General features: G+C 35.2%; 3 protein-coding genes across 4 annotated transcripts; 1 reads left to right on the top strand and 2 right to left on the bottom strand.

The window, feature by feature from the left end:
- Positions 1 to 4,629: 4,629 nt before the first annotated feature.
- Positions 4,630 to 12,702, bottom strand: LOC105215635 (uncharacterized). Of its 2 annotated transcripts, none has more exons than XM_054229302.1 (9): positions 12,218 to 12,702; positions 9,786 to 10,268; positions 9,004 to 9,160; positions 8,764 to 8,926; positions 6,252 to 6,385; positions 5,769 to 6,184; positions 5,585 to 5,702; positions 5,346 to 5,524; positions 4,630 to 5,273 (listed from the first exon to the last, which is right to left on the bottom strand). In XM_054229302.1, the coding sequence occupies exons 2-9, from the start codon at positions 9,971 to 9,973 to the stop codon at positions 4,850 to 4,852; spliced, it is 1,779 nt and encodes a 592-aa protein (XP_054085277.1). In that variant the 5' UTR covers positions 9,974 to 10,268; positions 12,218 to 12,702; the 3' UTR covers positions 4,630 to 4,849. The 2 variants fall into 2 exon arrangements, with proteins under 2 accessions (XP_054085277.1, XP_054085276.1); XM_054229301.1 differs by having other exon boundaries at positions 9,786 to 10,408.
- On the bottom strand, positions 6,467 to 7,228 carry LOC105215626 (probable small nuclear ribonucleoprotein E). The gene has a single exon (XM_011189644.3). It carries the CDS (start codon positions 7,103 to 7,105, stop codon positions 6,821 to 6,823), a length of 285 nt encoding a protein of 94 aa, XP_011187946.1. The 5' UTR covers positions 7,106 to 7,228; the 3' UTR covers positions 6,467 to 6,820.
- A 4,049-nt stretch (positions 12,703 to 16,751) lies between the features above and the next one.
- On the top strand, positions 16,752 to 18,512 carry LOC128921409 (uncharacterized). Its single transcript, XM_054229051.1, has one exon. It carries the CDS (start codon positions 16,752 to 16,754, stop codon positions 18,510 to 18,512), a length of 1,761 nt encoding a protein of 586 aa, XP_054085026.1.
- The last annotated feature ends 2,393 nt before the right edge of the window (positions 18,513 to 20,905 follow it).

Consider the following 20,905-nt stretch of genomic DNA (forward strand, 5'->3'; position numbering starts at 1 on the left):
TTTGGTACACACCTCAAACTATTATTTACCGTTTGGTAGGCAAAATACAGCAACCGTTACAACCATTTCGATATGTGACGATTTATTTACGCGCATTAAAACCTGCATTTGACTAGGCAACGCAATCAAATTCGCCAAAGTGCCGCGAAATATTGGTTAGGCAAAAATTGGTTGCAGCGATTGCACCGGGCAACGGAGCTGCTATCAGACGTAGCGTTGTACTCGTGTGTCTGTGAGTGTGTGTGTTTGTGGTTATGATAAATGCGAAATAGCTGTTGGGAAAGCGGCTTTTAGCGTGTCTCGGGCGTTTAATTGGTTGGATTTATTTGATGATTTTTTAATAATAATTTATTTGTGTTTTATTTAATTGTTCATATTTGTTAATTATTCATAGTATATTTGAGGCAGACAGTAAGTTGAAGAAAGTTGCTACGCGCCCAGTATATCATGGATACCAGCAATGGTCGTACACAAGCCGTCTTGGAAAACGTAAGGCTTTGAGGAACCCGCTCTCATCATAATAGATCTCCAGAATGAGATAATACTACAAACTTAAAGCCATCTTCGAACTACTGATGAAGTTTTTCATACAAGAAATTCGTCCTTCGGTTTATCGTTTCCATAGGAGAACAATATCTAGTTACTAGAACTGTTTCGAATACAACGAACTTATAGATCACTGATGATTGAAAATTTATTTGCAGGATTTCCATATTTTTGTTCGCAACATCTATAATATACTGTAATACATTCCCAAATTCAATATTACCTCCCGAAAAATGAGATTTTTTCATATATCGATCTGGGTTTGAACCCAGCCATTCCATTGAAGTCTGCAGTAGTGGCATAAGTTCTGATTCCAGATTACCGATTTACATTGTATAGTAGTGGATCAAGCTCTTTTCAAGATCCACTGATGATCTTACAGTAGCCTTCTTTTCCGATTTCTTTCAGTTTTATTGAAAAAAATTCGGGTCTAGGTATCAAAAAAAAGTTATATGAACAATCTGTTTTAAAACTCGTTAGACTGCTGTGGAATATTATTTCCGACATGAGACTACTAAAGTTATATGGATCCAGATGTTTTTATAGAAAGAACCAGAAATATTTTTGTATAAGATTGAAAGGTAGTCTAATTAGAACATAATGTTTCCGTAGTCGTTGTAGCAGGTTAGATGAGGTTGGCGTGAAAATGCTGAGCACCGCGACAGATTTCGCGGAGGACCCCACTTAAACAGCTAAAGGTGTCAATCCGTTGTGATAACAGAAGACTCCTATGTAGGGATCGCAAAGAAGACGCTTACATATCGCAACAATCTTCCGAACTCTGGACAGTTGAGAAGGAAACGACTTGTTGTTTCCACCTCGCCTTCCTCCATACAGCTATGGCAGTTTGCGTCCGGGAGTATTCCTAGTCTCATCGAATGTATGCCTATTCCGCAGTGTCTGGTGAGTACTCCCACTATTGCAGGTGATCCTTTTTAAGCGCGCGTAATTCCGCCGACCTACTGCGGTCCACTCTGAAACGAAAGTATCTCGCAACCTCTAGTTAACAAGCTCGCGAGAGGTCCAAATATCCAATGCTAGAGTACAAGAGGACAACGAAGCGCAGACTTGTTACCAGCATGGTGAAATAGAACGACGGGCGCCCCTCCTTGCAAGCTCATTCGCTCTGCACTTGCCAGCGATTCCGCTGTCACACGACACCCACACGAGTCTAATAGTAAAATAGCTTACCGCTAATGTGTGGCAATTTCTTTAATAACTTTTATGGAATAAAAATTAGAAGTTATCTAACGTTAGGCTGTTTCGACCGAGTTGAGAGGCTACTCTCGTTTGAAATTTCCATTAGAGATTCCAGAGATTTTATATTTCTTGGCTGGAAGCAGACAGAACCCCTAAATTTGGTAACGAATACATCTAGAAGGTTTACTACCCCACAGAGATACTCTTTCGATGTTGTGCATTGATAAAATTTACCCGGACTATATAAATTTTAACGTATAAATCGAGTCTGTTCTTCTTCCTACAGGTGGAAATAAATGTCGCTGAGAACATAAAGTTCAGAGTTTTTACCCAGCGAGCAATCAAGAAAAGTTGGAGTTATTTACTTTCCAAGACATGACAGCAATCAAGTAGACTTGGACCTTTCATCAAACTGCATACTATATGTATATGGCAAGTGGGGGTTTATAAGTTTGATATTACAAAATTAAGTTCTTCTTAGATGGTGTAAAACCTTTTTAGCTGCAAATATTCAATGGAAATAGTATGAAATATGGCTTCTCAATCAGTACATCTGTCTCACATTCCCTTTCATTGAACTTATCGAATAGTTAGTAAGTTTCCAGAAGACTGAGGGACATATTTTTCTTTCGAAAAGACTTAACATTATTGGAAGAACATTATTTACAACTATTCACAACATATTTTTCAAAACAAACTTTTAACATCCCTTGATTTACATATTATTACAAGAATAGAACAGGATGTAGTTCAACGCCTATTAGCATGTATCCAACAAAAAACCAAAAATATAATTAAAAACTAATTTACAAGAATATTCGCAGTAATCTTACTTTTAATTCTCGCAATTCTTGAAAATAGAATTAAATGCCAGTAGGCATTGCTTTTAACACGCAAGCACGTGCTATGCTAAACCATCGAAATTATCAACTACTTACGAGGCTTTTTCAAAGCATTTTTGCAACATTAACACAGTTCAAGTCAATTGGTTTTCGTAAACTCCTCCGCAATTAAATTTGATTGCGTGCATGAATCTAATTTTTGGCATATTGATTTCATTGGTGATTATAAATGCACAAATATATGTATATTTCTGTGATTTAGCGCTGGTTGATGGCATTTTAATCGCTCACGCATTGTGTTAAATCGCTTTTTTGGGGTATTAAACGAGATTGCGTTTCACTTTTAGCACGAAATTTGCGCTAACTGAACGGAAATGACGGCATAAATTCGTTTTGTGGATGAATAGGTTTTTGTTTTTAAGAAATTATTCAATATAAATTAATTTGCATTTTTTCTGGCATGTAATTGTAATATTTTTTAGATTTTGCAGGAAACAAATTAAGCGAGGGTTTACAAAATAAATTTCAAACTGCGCACGTGTCAAACTATTATTTTTTTTACAAAATTTTGGTATTTTTTAGATATTACTTCCTGGTTTGTTATTATATTTCCATTAAAATATTATTTATTTAATATTTATGAAATATTTATTATTATTTCTTACAAATTTTTATTTTTGATTTATTAAATTCCTTGGTATTTTTATTCACTATTATTATATTATTTTATTAATACAAATTCCTCTTTCAATTTAATTTTTTTTAATTTTCGAATATTTTCCAAGAACTCAATTTATTAATTCCATCTACCATTCGTCTATCAAATACTCCCATGCACTTAAAACTCATCGGGTTTGTTGCTTAAGTCTTCGTCAACACGGACATCCACTAACAAACCAACCGAACCAAACCAAAATAACTACTTCTGCACTCCAAACTAGTGCTAGCTGCTAGGCGCAACAAATTAAATTAAGCTGTAAATTGTCACCTGCTGCTCGACGACTGCAACTAAAGCAAGTCAGCAACAATACAAACAACAAAAACACATAACAAGCGGCAGACAGTCAACAGACGTACAACTAGCAAAACATTTTTTGAAGAAATATGCTTTTTTTGTGCTTTTGCCAACGGTTAACTTAACATGCAGCATTTTGTTGCATATATAGCATATTGCTGCTGTTGTTGTTATTACTATACCATTTGTGTTGCCATGTATTTTTATGTGTTTCGCATATTTAACACCTGATTCAGTTGTAAGTTGCAAATCACGGGCAACAAAACAACACCTACAGACGGACCAGAGAACAGTTGAAATGGTTGCTATATTCTTTGTTGCAAATGCAACAATAACAACGACAACAATATGCAGCAGCAGGATTTACAGCGAACAAGTGTAGCGCACATGCTTGCAGTTGTCGCGTGTCCTTTGCGCATAACTTTAAATGGAAAATTTGTGTCTCAACACGGCGGCAACATTTGCTGCTGTAGTAGTCAAGTCAACTAAATGCATGCATAAATACGAACATGCAACATACAACTGCAGCTGGACTTTTTGTTGTTTGCACGTCAGTCAACGACTACTCTTTTGTCGGTTTTTGCTAAAGCTACATACAATTCTTTACGTTTTTATTACAATGCTTTTGTGTTGTTCTTGTAGCCGTTAGAAATTTGCAGCTACTGCTGTCAACACATGTTGCTGCTTGGTTTTTGGTGACATTGTTGTTGACACATAAAGAAAAATGAATTTTTTATAGACTTTATTTTCCGCTTTTTCGTTAAATAGCTTGAATTTGAAGCTAAAAAATTGAGGTTATGGTGATTTATTAAATTTTGAATAATTCTGTAACACAATTTTTTATAATCTAAATATTTTTTGAAAATATTAAAACCAATTTCAATAAACACTACGTCCTGTCAACACCATTGAGTTAACGAATGACGCGGACAGCCAACGAATAACTCGCTATCGAGATTAGCTACTATTCACAAAACCAAAGAAGCTCAAAATATTAATAAAATTGTAGTAAATAACACAACGAACTCATATGAATATCAAATTTTTAATAGCAAATAATGAAATATAGCAAAATTACTACACTAATAGTACAAGATCACGCATTATATCATACGCTAAAAAACTACAAAAGTACGCAAAATTATCTCAAGGCACAAATGGTACTTACAAATAAAGAAATACAATTAAAAGGCATACATAAGTACACAAAAACATACATCAAACAAACTGCGTAAACAACAACCAATCAATAACGCTCATATTTTGGTTTGTGCATGCCGACAGTGCCGCCACCGCCACTGCCATTACCACCTACACCGGCAGCACTGCCGCCGCCACCGCCAACATTTGTTGACAAATTGCCGCTGCTATTGTTATTGCCAGTATTGCTGTAGGATGTATTATTGTTATTGTTGTTGCTTGCATTATTTCCAGAAACGCTGCTGTTGCCATTATTTCCAGCGCTACCGCCGCCCATACCTGCTGTTGTATTCGTGGACAATGTGTAGACTTCATAGTCGACAACCGTAAAATTGTAATCACCAAAGAGTGTTAAATAAGTGGCATTTGGACCATCATATGAGTGCGGTAAATTCGAGTAGGAGTCCATATTGGTGTTGGAATTGTTCGCTATAAGTAAATCGGCGCCAGCACCAAAAATTGGACCGCAGCTAGAGTGAATGTGGAAAATAAAAATAAAATCAATTTTATTTGAAAAAAATCAAACTATTTAGTGAGCTTACTCTGGATGATAGCAGATTGCATACGGTTTTTTAATAATATCGAACTTCACTGGTGGATCACCGCCAGCGGGATTAAGTGCAAAGAGAAAAGCACGCTCTGAATGTATATAACCGCCTTTACGATTAGTTTTTGCCCAGGCAACATCAGTGTAGCCACCGCTTAGTTCGCCACGTGAACCCTGCAATGAATAAAATATATGAATTTCATAAAAAATATCATAATTTTCTCTTACACTTACAATGCCAACAACAAAACAGGGTGCTACGCCATCACAGTAGCGATGAAAAGCGCTTGATGAATAACCATGAGTTGATGCGCGGAAAACCAAACGCCAAGATTGTTTGGGCATACCGTACCTATAGAAATGCCGAAAAAACATGTAGTGGAAGTTTTAACTAATTTATCAAACTGCTTTTTCTTACCATCCATTTAGCACACTCTGTAAATGCAGTTTATCATTCCGCAACAACTGCGAACCTGGAAACATGTTGACTGTTAGTCTTGGTTGCAAACGTTTATCATCTTCGGTCATCCCCGGTATAGATGGTAGCATTTGCCCAGCATTAACACCACCGCCACCTTTATTTGAATGCAAAGCTGCATAACGATAACGTTCCAATGACAATTCCATCGGCACAGCGCCAGTTGGTTCCACTTCTTCAGCAAATACTTGACTATCGATTAGCAGCAGACGTACATGACACATAACGCCTGAGAGATGTTGGCAAACACGTGCACGTTCCTCCTCAGTCCAATGTGCGGTGGGTTGTGTGACACCAGCTTGATTTTTAGCCCAGGCGAGCACACAACGCCAAACGTCTTCCTCTTCGAGGCAAAACTAAGTGAAGGATAGCAGAAAAGAGAAATTATTAAGAAATCCAAAATATATAGAGCACTATACTCACATAATCTGAAGATATTAGTTTGACTAATGCATCCTTGGTTAAATTGAGAAAGGCATTGGTCTTAGCACACTCGCTGGCATTCTCGCCAATGTAAATAATGCAGCGCTCCATAAAGGAAGCGGCACATTTGGCACCTGGAAATTGATTTAGGATGGCAAAAACATTAGTAGCTTAGTAGACTTCCCAAACCACTTCGAAAACATTTAATAACACAATTTTATTTTCTTTTTTCATATCTCACTTTTATTTTCTCACATTCATTGGAATTAGAACAAAACCTAAATTCAATTACAATTCGTTTATAAACTAACTTATTTTTTAGTTCAGTGGTCAAAATCCATGCATCCACCATTGTGCAACCTGAGTTCTTATTGGTGCATTATAGAAAATACACATTTCGCATACAGTTTAAGTATATGTAGTAATGAATTTACGGTATTAGTTTAATTTAATGCATAATATTAAAGTCTAGTTGCTCTGCAAGTCGCCTACATTTGGAAATGCCACTTTCCCCGCGAATCGCGCTCTTTCGGTTGTAGTGGCACATAACCTCACATTTGTTGTTGCGCTTAGTCTTTTGATGGGCTCACATTCTGTATCAATGTTATATTATCACCCTTGAGCATGATGCGTCCAAGATTCTTGCGTGTACGTGTCTTCACCCACACTTCCTCGGCATCATCCAGCACTAGATTCATGTATTCATCAAAGCCTACAATGTGTCCCTCGATACGCAGCGAAACGTTTTCATAAAGCCAAACTTGTACGCGCGAACGATTCTGTAGGTAACGGAAGATCAGATTGATGGGTTGGACCATCACCTTTTGGACCTTCGTATTGCCTTTAAAAGACATGTTGGCGCTAATAACTTTGCACTTTTTTGTGTTATTTTAATAAAAATTAACAATCTTTTTCGCGTAAACGATTACCGGCGTCGCTTACCAGCGCTCTTTTTTTGACAGCTACGCGGAGAAATGTCAAATTGGTTTTAAAAGGTGTTGCTCGTTTTATGCAAGGGAGACATTTTACCCTGCAGTGTTGTTTCTTCGCAGAATTAGTTCATGGAAAATGTTTTATTTGCTATTCGATATTTTTTTCTTCTCTTATATATATATTAATTAAATTTTAAGTAAGCGAATTTTTATTGAAAAAATGTAATTTGTTTAAAAATAAAATAAAATTTTATATTTTCAAACCTATAATTGTGGAATTTATTGATTGAGCTTCATATAACTTTCTATGGTTATATTCTTCTGGATTTTTACTGACTGTCCCTACTATGTACGGTATTTTAAGATTCTATGTATATATTAGCACTAAATTAACTAGCCTGTAGCTTTTATATGTTCTTAAAGTATATTATAGATTCAATATTTTAATTTTTTAAATCTTTTGGTTATTCATTGCTATAGTCACAGACGCCCTGTTTCATTTCAGACATACTCCTCTGTGAAATCTGAGGAGTTTCTATAAATTTAACAACAGATGGCGCTTTTGGGCACTACTAAATCAGTTGAGGCCAGTTTGGAGAGCCTAGCAAAGACACACACCGACTGTGTGTTACCACACGAAGTTAATTAAAGTGACTTTGAGGAAATATTATTTATAAAAATATGTTTTGAGATATATATTTCACTGAATATTTATAATATTAACTATATATTTTCTTATTTTCAATATATTCTCCCCCTCTATTCAATATAAAAATTAATTTTCTTCGTCATTCTGTACCAAAACTTCAATAACACCAAATGAATCTGGCAACCTACTGTTAGCCGCTCAAATCTTGGCTTCACTTTCCGGTGCAGTTTATTCAGAACAATTGTTGAAATTTCGTGATTGTTAAAAATGTTGTGTTAATTACATTTGTAATTAGTTTTATGTTTTTTAAAAGTAATAAATGAGTAGTGCATAATGTTGTTGTTGGTGTGCAAGTGTTATACAAGTTGTAAATAGTAAAATATACACAAATTCCAAGCAACCAACTGCAAATGACTGGCAAAGACAAGTGCTTCCTGTTGAACACCCAGCACAGGGCGGAAGTATTGCTTATAAGTTTATTTCAAATTTACTTCATCAAAAGTAAGATTGCTCTACAATTTGCGATACTTTAAGTAACATTTTAACTTCATTGCAGTGTGTGTGCCCATTGGGTGGCAAGCAAATTGCGAACTTGAGACTTCTGCGACATTCAAGTTAATGACTACGCGCAAACATGTTGCAACTTGTTATATGTGAGTAAGGTAAGTGAAATAGATATTTGTTATTATATTAATACTAAAATATATTACAAGGGCAGTATTTTAATTATATGAGAAGCAGGCGAGCACCTTCTCCATAACATTTAAAGCAATTTGCAACAGAAATACTGTGTCAGTGTGATTTTTGCTATTGCAACAACAAAAATTGCCACTAAAATATTAATCAAATAATATTTATTATAAATAGGTGCAGTTTATACCCAAACGCCTTTGTTTTTGATACTTTACGTTTATATATAAATATGTCTCACCTGCTTTTTCGTGTATTTCCATGACGGAAGTGAGAAATGTGCATGCATTGTCTACAGATAGTGTTGATATGACATGATCTTCGCAAGCTGCACGCAATTCTTCCACACCCATATCTTGTGCGAGTGTCATCATCTCAAAGACACGTGAATCTTGCAGCATAATCTAGAAGATATACATATTAAAAGCAAATGTTTTGATAATTTTTATTTAATTTTTATTTAAATTTGTTATAAATTTACCTTCGCTGTGTAGACATAAACGATGAATTGGCGAAACACATCCGGATTGACATGCGGCAATCGCACTGGTGTGGGTGTACCTGGCGCTGCTGGTGACACCGAACAGCCGGGTATGCGACAGATTTCGCCACGTTTAGCTGTCTTAAAGCTCTTGCAGCTGTAATTAGTAAAAATATTAATAATTTCATTTACATTATAATTTTAATTAAACAATTGCAACGGTAATTTATTGTATGTGCAATTAGTTGGTGCCTGTTTACAAATCAGCAAGTTGCATGTGGCAAGTAATTAAATACATTTGAAGTACAAGTGAAAAAAAAATATAAAGAATTAATTAACTATAAAAAATGTAATTAAGTCATTTAATGCATTAAAAGGGCAACAAAAGTGCAAATGTGTAAGTGTGTGTGTGTGATAATTATTCAAGCCAAACAACTGACGCCGCACAATTGCTGCCAAATATAATAAATACATAACACAATTGCCACACAACAATTAAATATGGAAATACAAATGAATTAAACATGTGCCGCCGCAAAAGTTAAAATGAAATACAATTAAACAGAATGAATAAATGCATGACAACAACAATAAAATAGAAGTGTAATTAAAAAATTGCAACACGCACTGACGGTGTAACTGAATCACACTGCTTGCCACAAGCAACAACGCGACGCGGTTTTGTACAAAAGCGTGCAACCGATCGCATTACAGCAGTTTGCAAGGGATATAGATATGTGTATATGTACATATGTGGGTATATTTAACCGACGCCCACTTACCGTGCCATCAACAAAATGCGATGCGCATAAATACGTTCCTCCTCACGTCCACAAATGAATACTAAATCGGCGCTCTCCTGATCCTCGGACAGACGTTGCAAGTCGGTGATGAGCTGTGGCAGGCCAGCCATAGCAGCCTGATCGCAGTGTAATGGTGTGGGGCAAGGTGGTGGAACACGTGTGCCCATTGTTGTTGCACACCGTTTTGTGGGGACAAACTGAGCGCGAATACTCTCAGTTGTGTTGTGTTATTCTCTGGGTTGTTGTTGTTGTTTTGAATTTATATCTGTTAATTAATGTTGCAACAAAGTTGGCTCGCGGCAACACACTAGTTGTTAGTTTTAATTGTTTTTTTCTTTCTGTGTTGCTCTCTACACGCGCTTGCCGCTAAACTCTGTCTGTTTGTTGCTGTCGACAGCGGCGGCAACTAATTATTTATTGTGCGTGCGTTCACGTTTGTCACTTTAGTCTTTTCATGTGGATCTACGCAGAGATTTGTGTATATATTCTTTGAAAGCAGTTTGGCGCACGTGCTGTTAGCAATTTTTTGTTGTTGTATTTTTTATTGTATCTTGTTTAGCAACCGATATGTTTTTAATTGAAAGGCACTTAACGTGTTTCCGCTGCGATAGCGGGGGGAATATTGATTTTTAAATTTTCGGGGTAAATTTTATTATATCAGATATTGAAAATATTATTTTTTAATTATAATAAAAAATTTCTCAGTTCGAAATACTTATCAATTTAGTCTTTTCCAATTTAATTATAATAATTTTTGACTAAAAAAAAATTTTGTTTTAAAATTTAGAAATTAAATTAGTTAAATGAACGAAAAAAATTATAAAATATTTTTCGAACTTCAATTAAGTAGCGAATTTTTTAATGATTTATTTATTAATTACTTATTTTAATTTAACAAAAATATTAATAAAAATTAAATTCAATTACATTTTTAGTTTCAATTGATTACAATATTTCATGAAGATTTGAAAGGATTTTCAAAAAAAAAATTAATTAATTTTTTAACTTGAATTTTTATTAAATAATTTTAATATAATTTTTATTAATATTATTTAATTATTTTTTAATGATCTCATATTATTTAATAATTTTTTTTTTAATCTAATAATGTTTAATAATTGTTTAAAAATTATTATTTATTTAAATTATAACTAATGTTTGAGTTACAATTCAGTACATGAATTTGTAGTAAAACTAAAAAACAATTAAATTATGTTTTAATTTAATATTAATTCGTATTTTTTTGCAAATATGCTACAAAAACAAAAACAACAAAATTTTAATGGTTTTATTTTGCATAATAAGAAATTTTGAAATTATTTTTTAGATTTAATTAATAAATATCAATTGTTTTACTATTTAATTTTCAATATTGGTTAAAATTTAATAAAAATATTTATTTTTTGTATTTTTTATGAAAAATTATTAATTATTGTGTTGTTGTACTATCACTAAAAGTGGTTTATTTTTTGCGTTCATTAAGAATTAATCAATAATTATTGGAGTATTTAATCTTCAAATGTCATTAAATTTTTATTAATCTAATTAAAAATTTCTAATTTATTTATTAATATATAATTTATTTTAATTATTATATAATTAATTTTAATTAAATAAAATTTACTTATTGTTATTTATTTCAATTAATTAAATTTTAATTATTTTCATTTATTTAAATATTTTAATATATTAAATTAATTAAAATTATTTTTATTTATTGAAATATTTTAATTTATTAAATTAATTAAATTTTTTTTATTTATTAAATTAATTAAAATTATTTTAATGTAGCATATTTCATAAATTAATTTATTTTTTAATTTAAAACATTTTTTTAAATCAAGTTTACTATGTTTTGAAGAATCCACTAAGGAATTTTGATGAAATTATTTTATTTATTAATTTTTCTTTGATAATTAAATTTATATTTTGATATTAAATTTCTATATTTTTTATATTTTTCATAACTATGTAAAAACAAATTCCCCACATGCATTGTTTATGTAAAATCTCCACATTTCACTCAATCTCCCAACAATTTTTATTTTTCTTTCCACTCTTTTCTACACTTTAACAATACATATTTCTCATCATTAAGTTGAAAATTTGTAAACAAAACCGCGCTAACGTCACCGTCCCGCTCCGCAGTACCAACAAGCGTTGTGCGCATGCGTGCGCGCAATTTTCAGAAACCAGTTTTCACATTGGTTTTCGGCATTTTGTTGCGCTCAAAGTGAAGCTCAACCGCAAGCACACAATAATCAGGCGAGCAAACCAAAGAAAAAAGCAAGTAAACATGCGAGCTGCGACCACAAAAAACCACCGTGGAATGCCGCAAAATTAACAAAAACCGCAAATTATAATCGAAAAAAAAACTGAATTTTCAACACTAAATTATATGCCACACTCACTCGTCAGCGCCTTATATTGAATGAAAATTTCTTAGCAAGATCTTTCACTTTACACAAATTCCTGCGGCACACAGTGCTACAAATTGTTTTTGTCTGCCTTGTGCCACACACCGCAACCGGCTGCAAGTGTGCTGCTCCCTTTAAGCCGGCCCTTGATATGTATGTATGTATATGCCTTCCAAACAATTTGGCCGTTTTCGCGTTTTGCCGTCAACTCCGGAACTCATACACTCGTTGCGCTCACTCTCGCGAATCCGTTGCGACTGAGCGTATTTGCTTTCAATTCGGCGGCACAATGCGCTAATTGTAGTTTGGTTCTGTTCGCAGATCACGGTCTCTGCAGTGTATTTGGTTAAGCAAGCAGCTCCTCTCAGGGCTCAGTGCCGCCGGTCCAGGCACACAGGTAGCGAAAAAATCACACACTCACCTCGCTTATTGTATATTCTTTTGCCTTTTGTTGTTGTTCAGATTTTGGTTAATGCCTTTTCTCATTCATATCGTTTTTGGTTGTATAGTTTTCTTACCTGTCTGCCGTTTGACTTGTTGTGGCGCAAAGGGCAATTGGATCAGGTGGGTCTATAAATAATTGCATACTTTTAGGCTTGACAGTTTTCTATTGATCTTTAATGGGATCATAGAAATTCATTCCAAAATAAAATTGTTTGAAGAATTAGCGCAATAGGATGGCAATAAATCCTCCTACTTCAGAGATCTGTGTATTTACTCCGACAGCAGCGGCAATACTGGCCTAGGATTCGATGACAATACGCTCTAAGCTAGTTAGGGAGTGTCTAACAGCTTTATCAGTAACTTCAAACTACTTGCAATCCGACTGTGTGGGTAGCCGGTCACTGCAAAGCGGACCAGCTTGCAAGAGAGGGTACCCTAGTAGCATTAACGTCAAAGTGGAAGCGGGTGGGTAGTCCGCTAGAGAGCTGGACACACTGACTTCGCTGGACAACAACCAGCACCTGTGCAGTAGCGAGTTTAGAAAGGCTCATCTATCCGCAATCATAGGGAACTGTTGCCAAAGCTGCCTAAAGGATAGAGGAATCATCCAAGCACTTCCTCCTTCAATGTCCAGCATTCGTCAGACTAGGGTTTAAACACCTCGCTAGGCACACCCAATGAAGTGACTGGAATCGATAACAGAATCCAAGCGCTTTGTCGAATCATAAGGGTCTTGGTGATCCGTGAGGAGTATTTGGGTGTCACCAAGGACAGTCGATGCTATCTAATTGAGATTCTCTGTAGATGCGAAGATCTATCCTTACCTAACCTAATATTCAAATTATATTCTGGATTAACAGATTTTCTTTAAATAGTTGTCGCACAGGGTAACTCTTCTTTTCTACAATTAGTATTCTTCCGACTTTGATACTTCCATTCAAAGGAAGAGAAGAGGCGGTCGATTATTACTCGATGAATAGAAGAGTCCTTGAAACCTTTGCGAAATTAAATAAATATTCGTAGCCCAATCTTAAGCTGGAAGTATAGTATAAACCATTTTACTCTTAATTGATCTCTGGTATCAAAAACTAACACTGTTTTTATCAATTAATGGATTAGCTTAGATAATATTTTCAGTCCAAAGTTATGGAGATCTCACAATTTCAGAAAGAAATTATTATTTTTCTTGCTCTTCTTCCTCCGCCAGCTTTCCATGGTGAATGCACTCTTAGTCTTTCCTACTTTTTAAACATTATAGAGTTATACACCTGTAACCTCTGATAGGGCTAGGCATTCACAGGGAAGTGGAAAACTGTTTCCTTATTTCCTTTTAGTTGAAGGGCATACCCATTTTATGTTATATGTAGTAGCAGTGAGTCTGAAAATACTTTTCCTGGACTTAGTTCTTTTCTTGTCATATTTTGCCCATATCTGTGTAGTTATTTTACATTTGGTAGAATTATTCCATCTGTCTGCTAATTGTTCAAATTGTGAGTTGAGCTCTCTCCTGATCGATCCTAGCTGGCATGGTATTAACTCTGCTTCGCATTCGTCCAGAAAGGCTTTGCAAACTCATCTGCTTTTTCGTTATCGAAAGTGTTCCTGTGGCCGGGCAGTCAGATCAAGTCTAATTAAAAATTGTCTTCTCATTGCCTTCTTGCACTTATGGACTATGCAAGAATTAGGAATCATCGCAGTACACCCTTTTGCACCGTCGTGCACCTACTGCTCTCTTTATTCTATTTAATTTCCTGATATTTTTTGTTTCTTTAATGCTCCATATGCAAGTATTGGTCTAATGACGGTCGTGTACATCCACATGATTATATTCGGTCTAAGGCCTAGTTCCTTCTAACGGTTCTCTTGCAAGTATAGTAAGCCATATAAGCTTTTTTATACCCTGAACAGGGTATATTAAGTTTGTCACGAAGTTTGTAACACCCATAAGGAATCGTCGGAGGCCCTATAAAGTATATGCATAAATTATCATTATGTTGAACTGAGTCGATTTAGCCATGTCCGTCTGTCTGTCCGTCCGTCTGTCCGTCTGTATATATACGAACTAGTCCTTCAGTTTTTAATATATCGTTTTGAAATTTTGCAGATGTTATTTTCTCTTTAAGAAGCTGCTCATTTGTCGGAACTGCCGATATCGGACCACTATATCATATAGCTGCCATACAAACTGAACGATCGGAATCATGGGCTTGTATGGAAAACTTCCGCATTTCACTACATATCTTCACAAAATTTGGTGTGAGTTATTTCTCATAGAAATAATTTAATCTCCGAAAAAATTGTTCAGATCGGTTCACTATAGCATATAACTGCCATACAAACTGAACGATCGGAATCAAGGGCTTGTATGGAAAACTTCGGCATTTTACTACATATCTTCACGAAATTTGGTGTGAGTTATTGCTCATAGAAATAATTTAATCTCCGAAAAAATTGTTCAGATCGGTTCACTATAGCATATAGCTGCCATACAAACTGAAAGATCGGAATAAAGGGCTTGTATGGAAAACTTTCGCATTTTACTACATATCTTCACGAAATTTGGTGTGAGTTATTGTTCATAGAAATAATTTAATCTCCGAAAAAATTGTTCAGATCGGTTCACTATAGCATATAACTGCCATACAAACTGAACGATCGGAATCAAGGGCTTGTATGGAAAACTTCGGCATTTTACTACATATCTTCACGAAATTTGGTGTGAGTTATTGCTCATAGAAATAAATTAATCTCCGAAAAAATTGTTCAGATCGGTTCACTATAGCATATAGCAACGATCGGAATCAATGGCTTGTAAGGAAAATTTTCGCATTTGACGTCGTATCTTCACGAAATTTGACATGGATTACATGACATGGATCTATTTTCTTTATTAAATAACCTTAATGTTTCTAGCAAACAACCCGGCTAAAAAGAATTAGTAAAATGTTTTCTTTTTTTTTTTACTTACTTTTTCTTACGTCTTTAGATTTGCTTAAACACATAGTTACTAAAAGAAATGCACCTGTGGAGGGTATATTAGCTTCGGTACAGCCGAAGTTAACGTTTTTTCTTGTTTTGTTCTTTTTTCGATATTAAATTTCCACTTAAGCTTGTTGTCAATCTCAACTATTTAGCTGTGTGGGACAGAGAGAGAGTTGTACCATTGAGTATGGTAAGATGAAATTGGGGTATTTTGGTTGTGCTTGTGAATAGCATCAGTTCTGTTTTATTAGGGTTAACACCCAGTCAGTTGTTCATGGCCCATAGGTTTAACCTTCGCAGTGCTCTTTCCATAATCTCACTGACTGTTGAAGGGAACATCGTCGAAAAAGAAGGGATGATGATAGATTATATGAGAGAGATCTCTGGAAACATGATAGTTAAACACATAAAAAATACCCTGAGTGATTGAGGAAGAAACCTAGAAAAGTTGCTCGAAACCAATTGGAAGAACCTGCCGGTATATTTATGAGGAGGGTAAAGAGGCAAGTAGAAAGAAAACTGACGAAGTTTTTGTTCATAGCTGAATGCATAATCAGTTGAACAAGAAGATTCAGTTATTTTCCATGTCTGAACACAGCAACTAACTCACTATGTTGAGACTCATTCAGTCTCATCCCTATCAACCTACTTCATACTACGAGCTTCCAATATAATTTTAATCGATTTACAAAAAAATTTGATGTCTTCCAAACAAACTAATATGTAGAAATAAAATGAAGTCATAAAAAACTTCATACATGTATGTATCAAATTAAAAGGGTTAGTGGAAACTTACACGCTACAATTTAAAGCAATGACTATCAAAAAAATTGGGCTTAAATATAAAGTATTACTATTATTAGGCAGCGTATAAGTTATTCATTGGCACGTGTGGACAATTAGACATATTTATACTTGTGGGTGGTACATCGAGACTTAGCCTGAAGCTTATTTACTCTCGTTAAAAATATCAAAATATCATACCTCAAGCAGAAGTCAAGCGGTACGAGGCGACATAATCATAATGTACGCAGAGTTTCAACTAATTGGCCTTCTACTTATTTTAAATTTGTGTGTGAAGTGTGAAGCACAAGCCTGTACTATGGAAATACGTGAAAAATTAGCGGAATTCAATCAGCTATTTGAAATTGAAAGTAATATTTTCATCTATAACAGCAGTGATGTGGATATTAGCGATTATATTAGCAAAGAAACGCCAGTGATTTTGGTTAATCGCTTAGAAAGTGACTTTAAATTAATTTATAAAGTCAATAAAAATGCATTAGTTGTTGTCTTACTAAGCGAGAGCAACAGGAAAGAATTGCTGAGCGTATTAAATGAGTTTTTGACACGCTTGCGACAGCTAAAAGTGTTGCTTGTACTATCCAATACAATGAGTGATGTAGAAACACAACTGACGCTCTTCCAATGGGCGTGGCAATCGGGTTATACGCGCATAATGAGTTTACATGCATCGCCTAGTGCTAATGGTACTCATATTACGCTTACGAGTTACACACCTTTCCCGGAATTGCAGTTGATAACAGTGGAGCAGCCGGAGGACTACTTTCGTTATACATTACCACATGATTTCCAAGGTCATCCCATACGTACACCACTCGGACAAAATCCACCCGGCGTCTTTCTTTACAAAGATCGTAATGGGCAAGAGCAGATTACCGGCATGGCATACTCGTTATTCGCGAACTTCATTAAACTGCATAATGCGACGTTGCAGGAAGTCATGCTACCCGCGCCTTATCCCGAAATTGTAGAACATGAAAGAATCATTGAAGCTTTGGCGCGCGATGAACTCGACATTTCGGTGCATTTTTACTTTGCAGACTACGATAAATGGCATATAACCGATACACCGTTCTTATGGCAACAATTCTTTCGTGTGCCGCATGCGAAACCACGTCCGGTGAGTGATTGTGTACTGGCACCATTCGAAATCGAAGTTCGGTTGTTTATATTCGTTTACTTATGTTGTGTGACCGTGGTTTTCACTTGCGGTAGTTTGGTAGCAAGTAAAATAAGTTGGTTGAGACGGAAGACTCCGCCACATCGAGTGAGTTCGACATTCATACGACTGCCACACATTGCCATACAATATCTCAGCGCCTTTATCGATCATTTTCTGCACTTACTCGCATTACTTTGCTTCAATGCCAATCGTCATAATCAAGGGCATCACAACAATTCCCGTCTAATGTTAATGTACAGATTTCATGCTATACTCGCCTTCATTTTAGTCAACATTTATAACACTCTCATTGTTAGTTTCCTCACCACGGAAATCTTTGAACCGCAAATGAGTAGTGTAGCCGATGTTATAGCATCGCCATATCAAATACAAATAGTCGAAATGGATCGACATTACTTTCCGAACGATACGCAATTGTGTGAAAAGCTCGTGGTAACGAGTAGAGCGGAGTTTTTGCAACAGCTCAGCAATCTCAATGATTCGGTGATTTTGATGACAACCGCGTGGACTCATGCCTTCTATGAATTGCAAGAATTGAATTTAAAAGTGAAGCGTGTACATTTGCTTACGTCGGAGATTATTTGGCATGCATTTTGTGGCATGTTGATGCCACTCAATTCACCATATGTTGAGATGTTAAGCATTGATCTGTTGCGCTCATTCGATGCGGGTCTATTTTGGAAAGCTTATCTGGATGCGACGCTGCATGCCATCGAAGGTGGCATACTGACAATGCTGCCGGCTGAGAAAGAAAACTTTTTCGTTTTGAATGTGGAATACTTTCTTTGGGCATGGTGCTTGTGCATTGGTGGCTTGGTGCTGAGTAGTGTCGTATTTCTTATTGAGATTTATTCGTTCAATTCGACTCGGTCATAAATAAAATAAAAAATTATAAAATTTTACTTTTTTTTTCTGCGTTTGTGATACTTGCTTAAAAACTGTTTTAAAATAAATAAAAATATTATTCTTAAGATTTTCGTAATAAATACCGCATTATCTTATAACCTTATAGAAAGCAACTATTCATCATTTTAGTGTTGTGGGAAGGTATGGGTCAATATTATTCATTATAAATGTTCTAGCTTTCTAATCGATATTTACGGTACAAAGTCAAACATAGAGAGTTTATGATATCGGTAGTATAAGACCTAGAAGTTGGTCCTCTTAGCATTTATCCATTTTCATGCTCACACAAATTCCAATAAGAGCACTTTCAGACGGGTCAACTCCTGTTGCGGCAATTCTTAGTTTATAGGAGAAGGGGCGGCGAAGAGAGGCGAAATTCGCCTAAGATATCTTACATATCAACAATAATATTGTATATATACTAAGTTTATGCTTCATTTCTACTCGGTTATATTATACACGGGTAAGTTCAACCCACATGCATGAACACTTTTTCACCACGACTTAAATGATCTACTCGGATAGAATATACACATTTTCTTTACGTATGTAGACGAGTTAACTTGGATGCATAAACGGATTTAGAGTTATGTTGAACGTCAAATCAGCTGATTTTTTGTGCCGGTGTATATTGTTTTGACAAATTGCATATACAGGGTTCCCGTATTGCCAATTTTCGCTAAAAACCCCTACCCCACTTACTACCGAATTTTTGCGGCAAACGTCTGGTACTTTGTAGTACTACAGTAACCGGTTATTGGTTACTTTTTGACAACGGTTCTTTTGTGGCCCACCCGTGGCACTGTGGGGAATCGGATGGTGTAGCGAAAACCGGTTTTTTACAAAACTTCGACGAGTGGGTAGTCGGTTTTCGTAGAAATACCGGTTTTTTTGGGTCGGTCAGTGGTCGGTTTTGCTCGTTTTGCCCCTTATATCTGGAAAATACGGACATGTATCTGTTTTTGGACTCAGCAGCGGTGTATATTGTTTTGACGAATTGCATATAGAGGGGTTCCCGTATTGCCAATTTTTCGCTAAAAATTTAATTATTTACCAAAAATTCTATCAAAATTTATAATACGTGGAAGCCCTCAATTTAATTCAATTCAGAATTTACCTCGAGTAGAGTATTCGCCGTTTATGCTTTATGTATAGGCTTTACCCGTGTAGAATATAACCGAGTAGAAATGAAGCATAAACGTGGTAAAAGTCTAATATCTATTAGAGAGTGTCGGTAAATGAGAGCTCGAAAAACTATAAACCGATTGTGATTCGTTTTAGATGAATCATCTATTGTAAGGTAAACCTTATTACGAACATTATGGGCCTATTCTTTCATTCCGCAGCCAATTAGATATCGATATGGGAAGGATTTCAATTGTTTGGTCAGGCGACATGAAGATTCAATTTCAATTTGGGGCTGGGAAATCGACATCAGTGAGCGTGGTTGTTACCCTTTTATCTCTATTTGCAGAACTTTAATGAAGTAATGAAGTAACTAGGTGCAATGCTAGATTTTCATATTGTTGGTAGCCTGTAAGGAATTTCAATATACATACATACATCTTAGCTCTCACATTAGCATTGAGCTCTGTATTACCTCACCTATTCCTTCTACTCTGCATTATTGTTCGGTACTTCACTCTGATGATAAGTTTAAAAATGTCATACGAAAATAGATCTATAGAATATATTGTTTAGTTAACTTAAAGGCCGTTCATCTATAGGGTCATCGTCTTTTACGAAGGTATATAAATATAAATGTTTGTTGATTATACATGTTCTAGAAACTTCAATAAAACACAATTCTGATTATGAATAGTCTAAATAGTACCGCTTTCTTCCTACATATTGCCGCTCCTTCATGTTTGAGGTGGTAGAAGCAAAAATAAAACTATTCTCAAATATAACAGACTGTTGATTATTTCGAATATTCCTCAATGTTCACATATCCATTAAATAGATGACACACCCTGTACAAAATTATTTACAATATTACACAAAATTATTTACAATATTACGCATTATAACCACTGTTCTTGAGAAAATCAACGATGATTATCAGGATGATATATTTTCTTTAAAAAATCTAATAATAGCACAATTTCAGACAATGACCAAGCATAACCCTTTTATGCGATTTTCATTTAATTGTTCAAACATTTGACATATGAACTGCCTGAGCCTATATAACATTGCTACTTAGTGCTGTCATGCTCATAAGTCTACCACAAATCAAGAAGTACAGAAAACAAAATCATAATGAACGCAGTTCTGCAACTTATCAGCCTGATACTCCTGGTAAACTTGGTTTATCAGAGTCTATCACAGATGCATTCCAGGGAAATACGTGAAAAATTAAT

This window comes from Zeugodacus cucurbitae, chromosome 4 (assembly GCF_028554725.1).
Source record: "Zeugodacus cucurbitae isolate PBARC_wt_2022May chromosome 4, idZeuCucr1.2, whole genome shotgun sequence".
Classification (NCBI taxonomy): Eukaryota; Metazoa; Arthropoda; class Insecta; order Diptera; family Tephritidae; genus Zeugodacus; species Zeugodacus cucurbitae.

Bases quoted from the DNA above. Each gene is read 5' to 3' on its own strand.
- LOC105215626 (XM_011189644.3), bottom strand. From the start codon at position 7,105: ATGTCTTTTAAAGGCAATACGAAGGTCCAAAAGGTGATGGTCCAACCC.
- LOC105215635 (XM_054229302.1), bottom strand. From the start codon at position 9,973: ATGGGCACACGTGTTCCACCACCTTGCCCCACACCATTACACTGCGAT. The intron at 6,386-8,763 runs GTGAGACATATT...ATCAATTTCCAG, and splicing joins GGAAATACACGAAAAAGCAG to GTGCCAAATGTGCCGCTTCC. The intron at 5,703-5,768 runs GTAAGAAAAAGC...GCATTTCTATAG, and splicing joins CAGAGTGTGCTAAATGGATG to GTACGGTATGCCCAAACAAT.
- LOC128921409 (XM_054229051.1), top strand. From the start codon at position 16,752: ATGGAAATACGTGAAAAATTAGCGGAATTCAATCAGCTATTTGAAATT.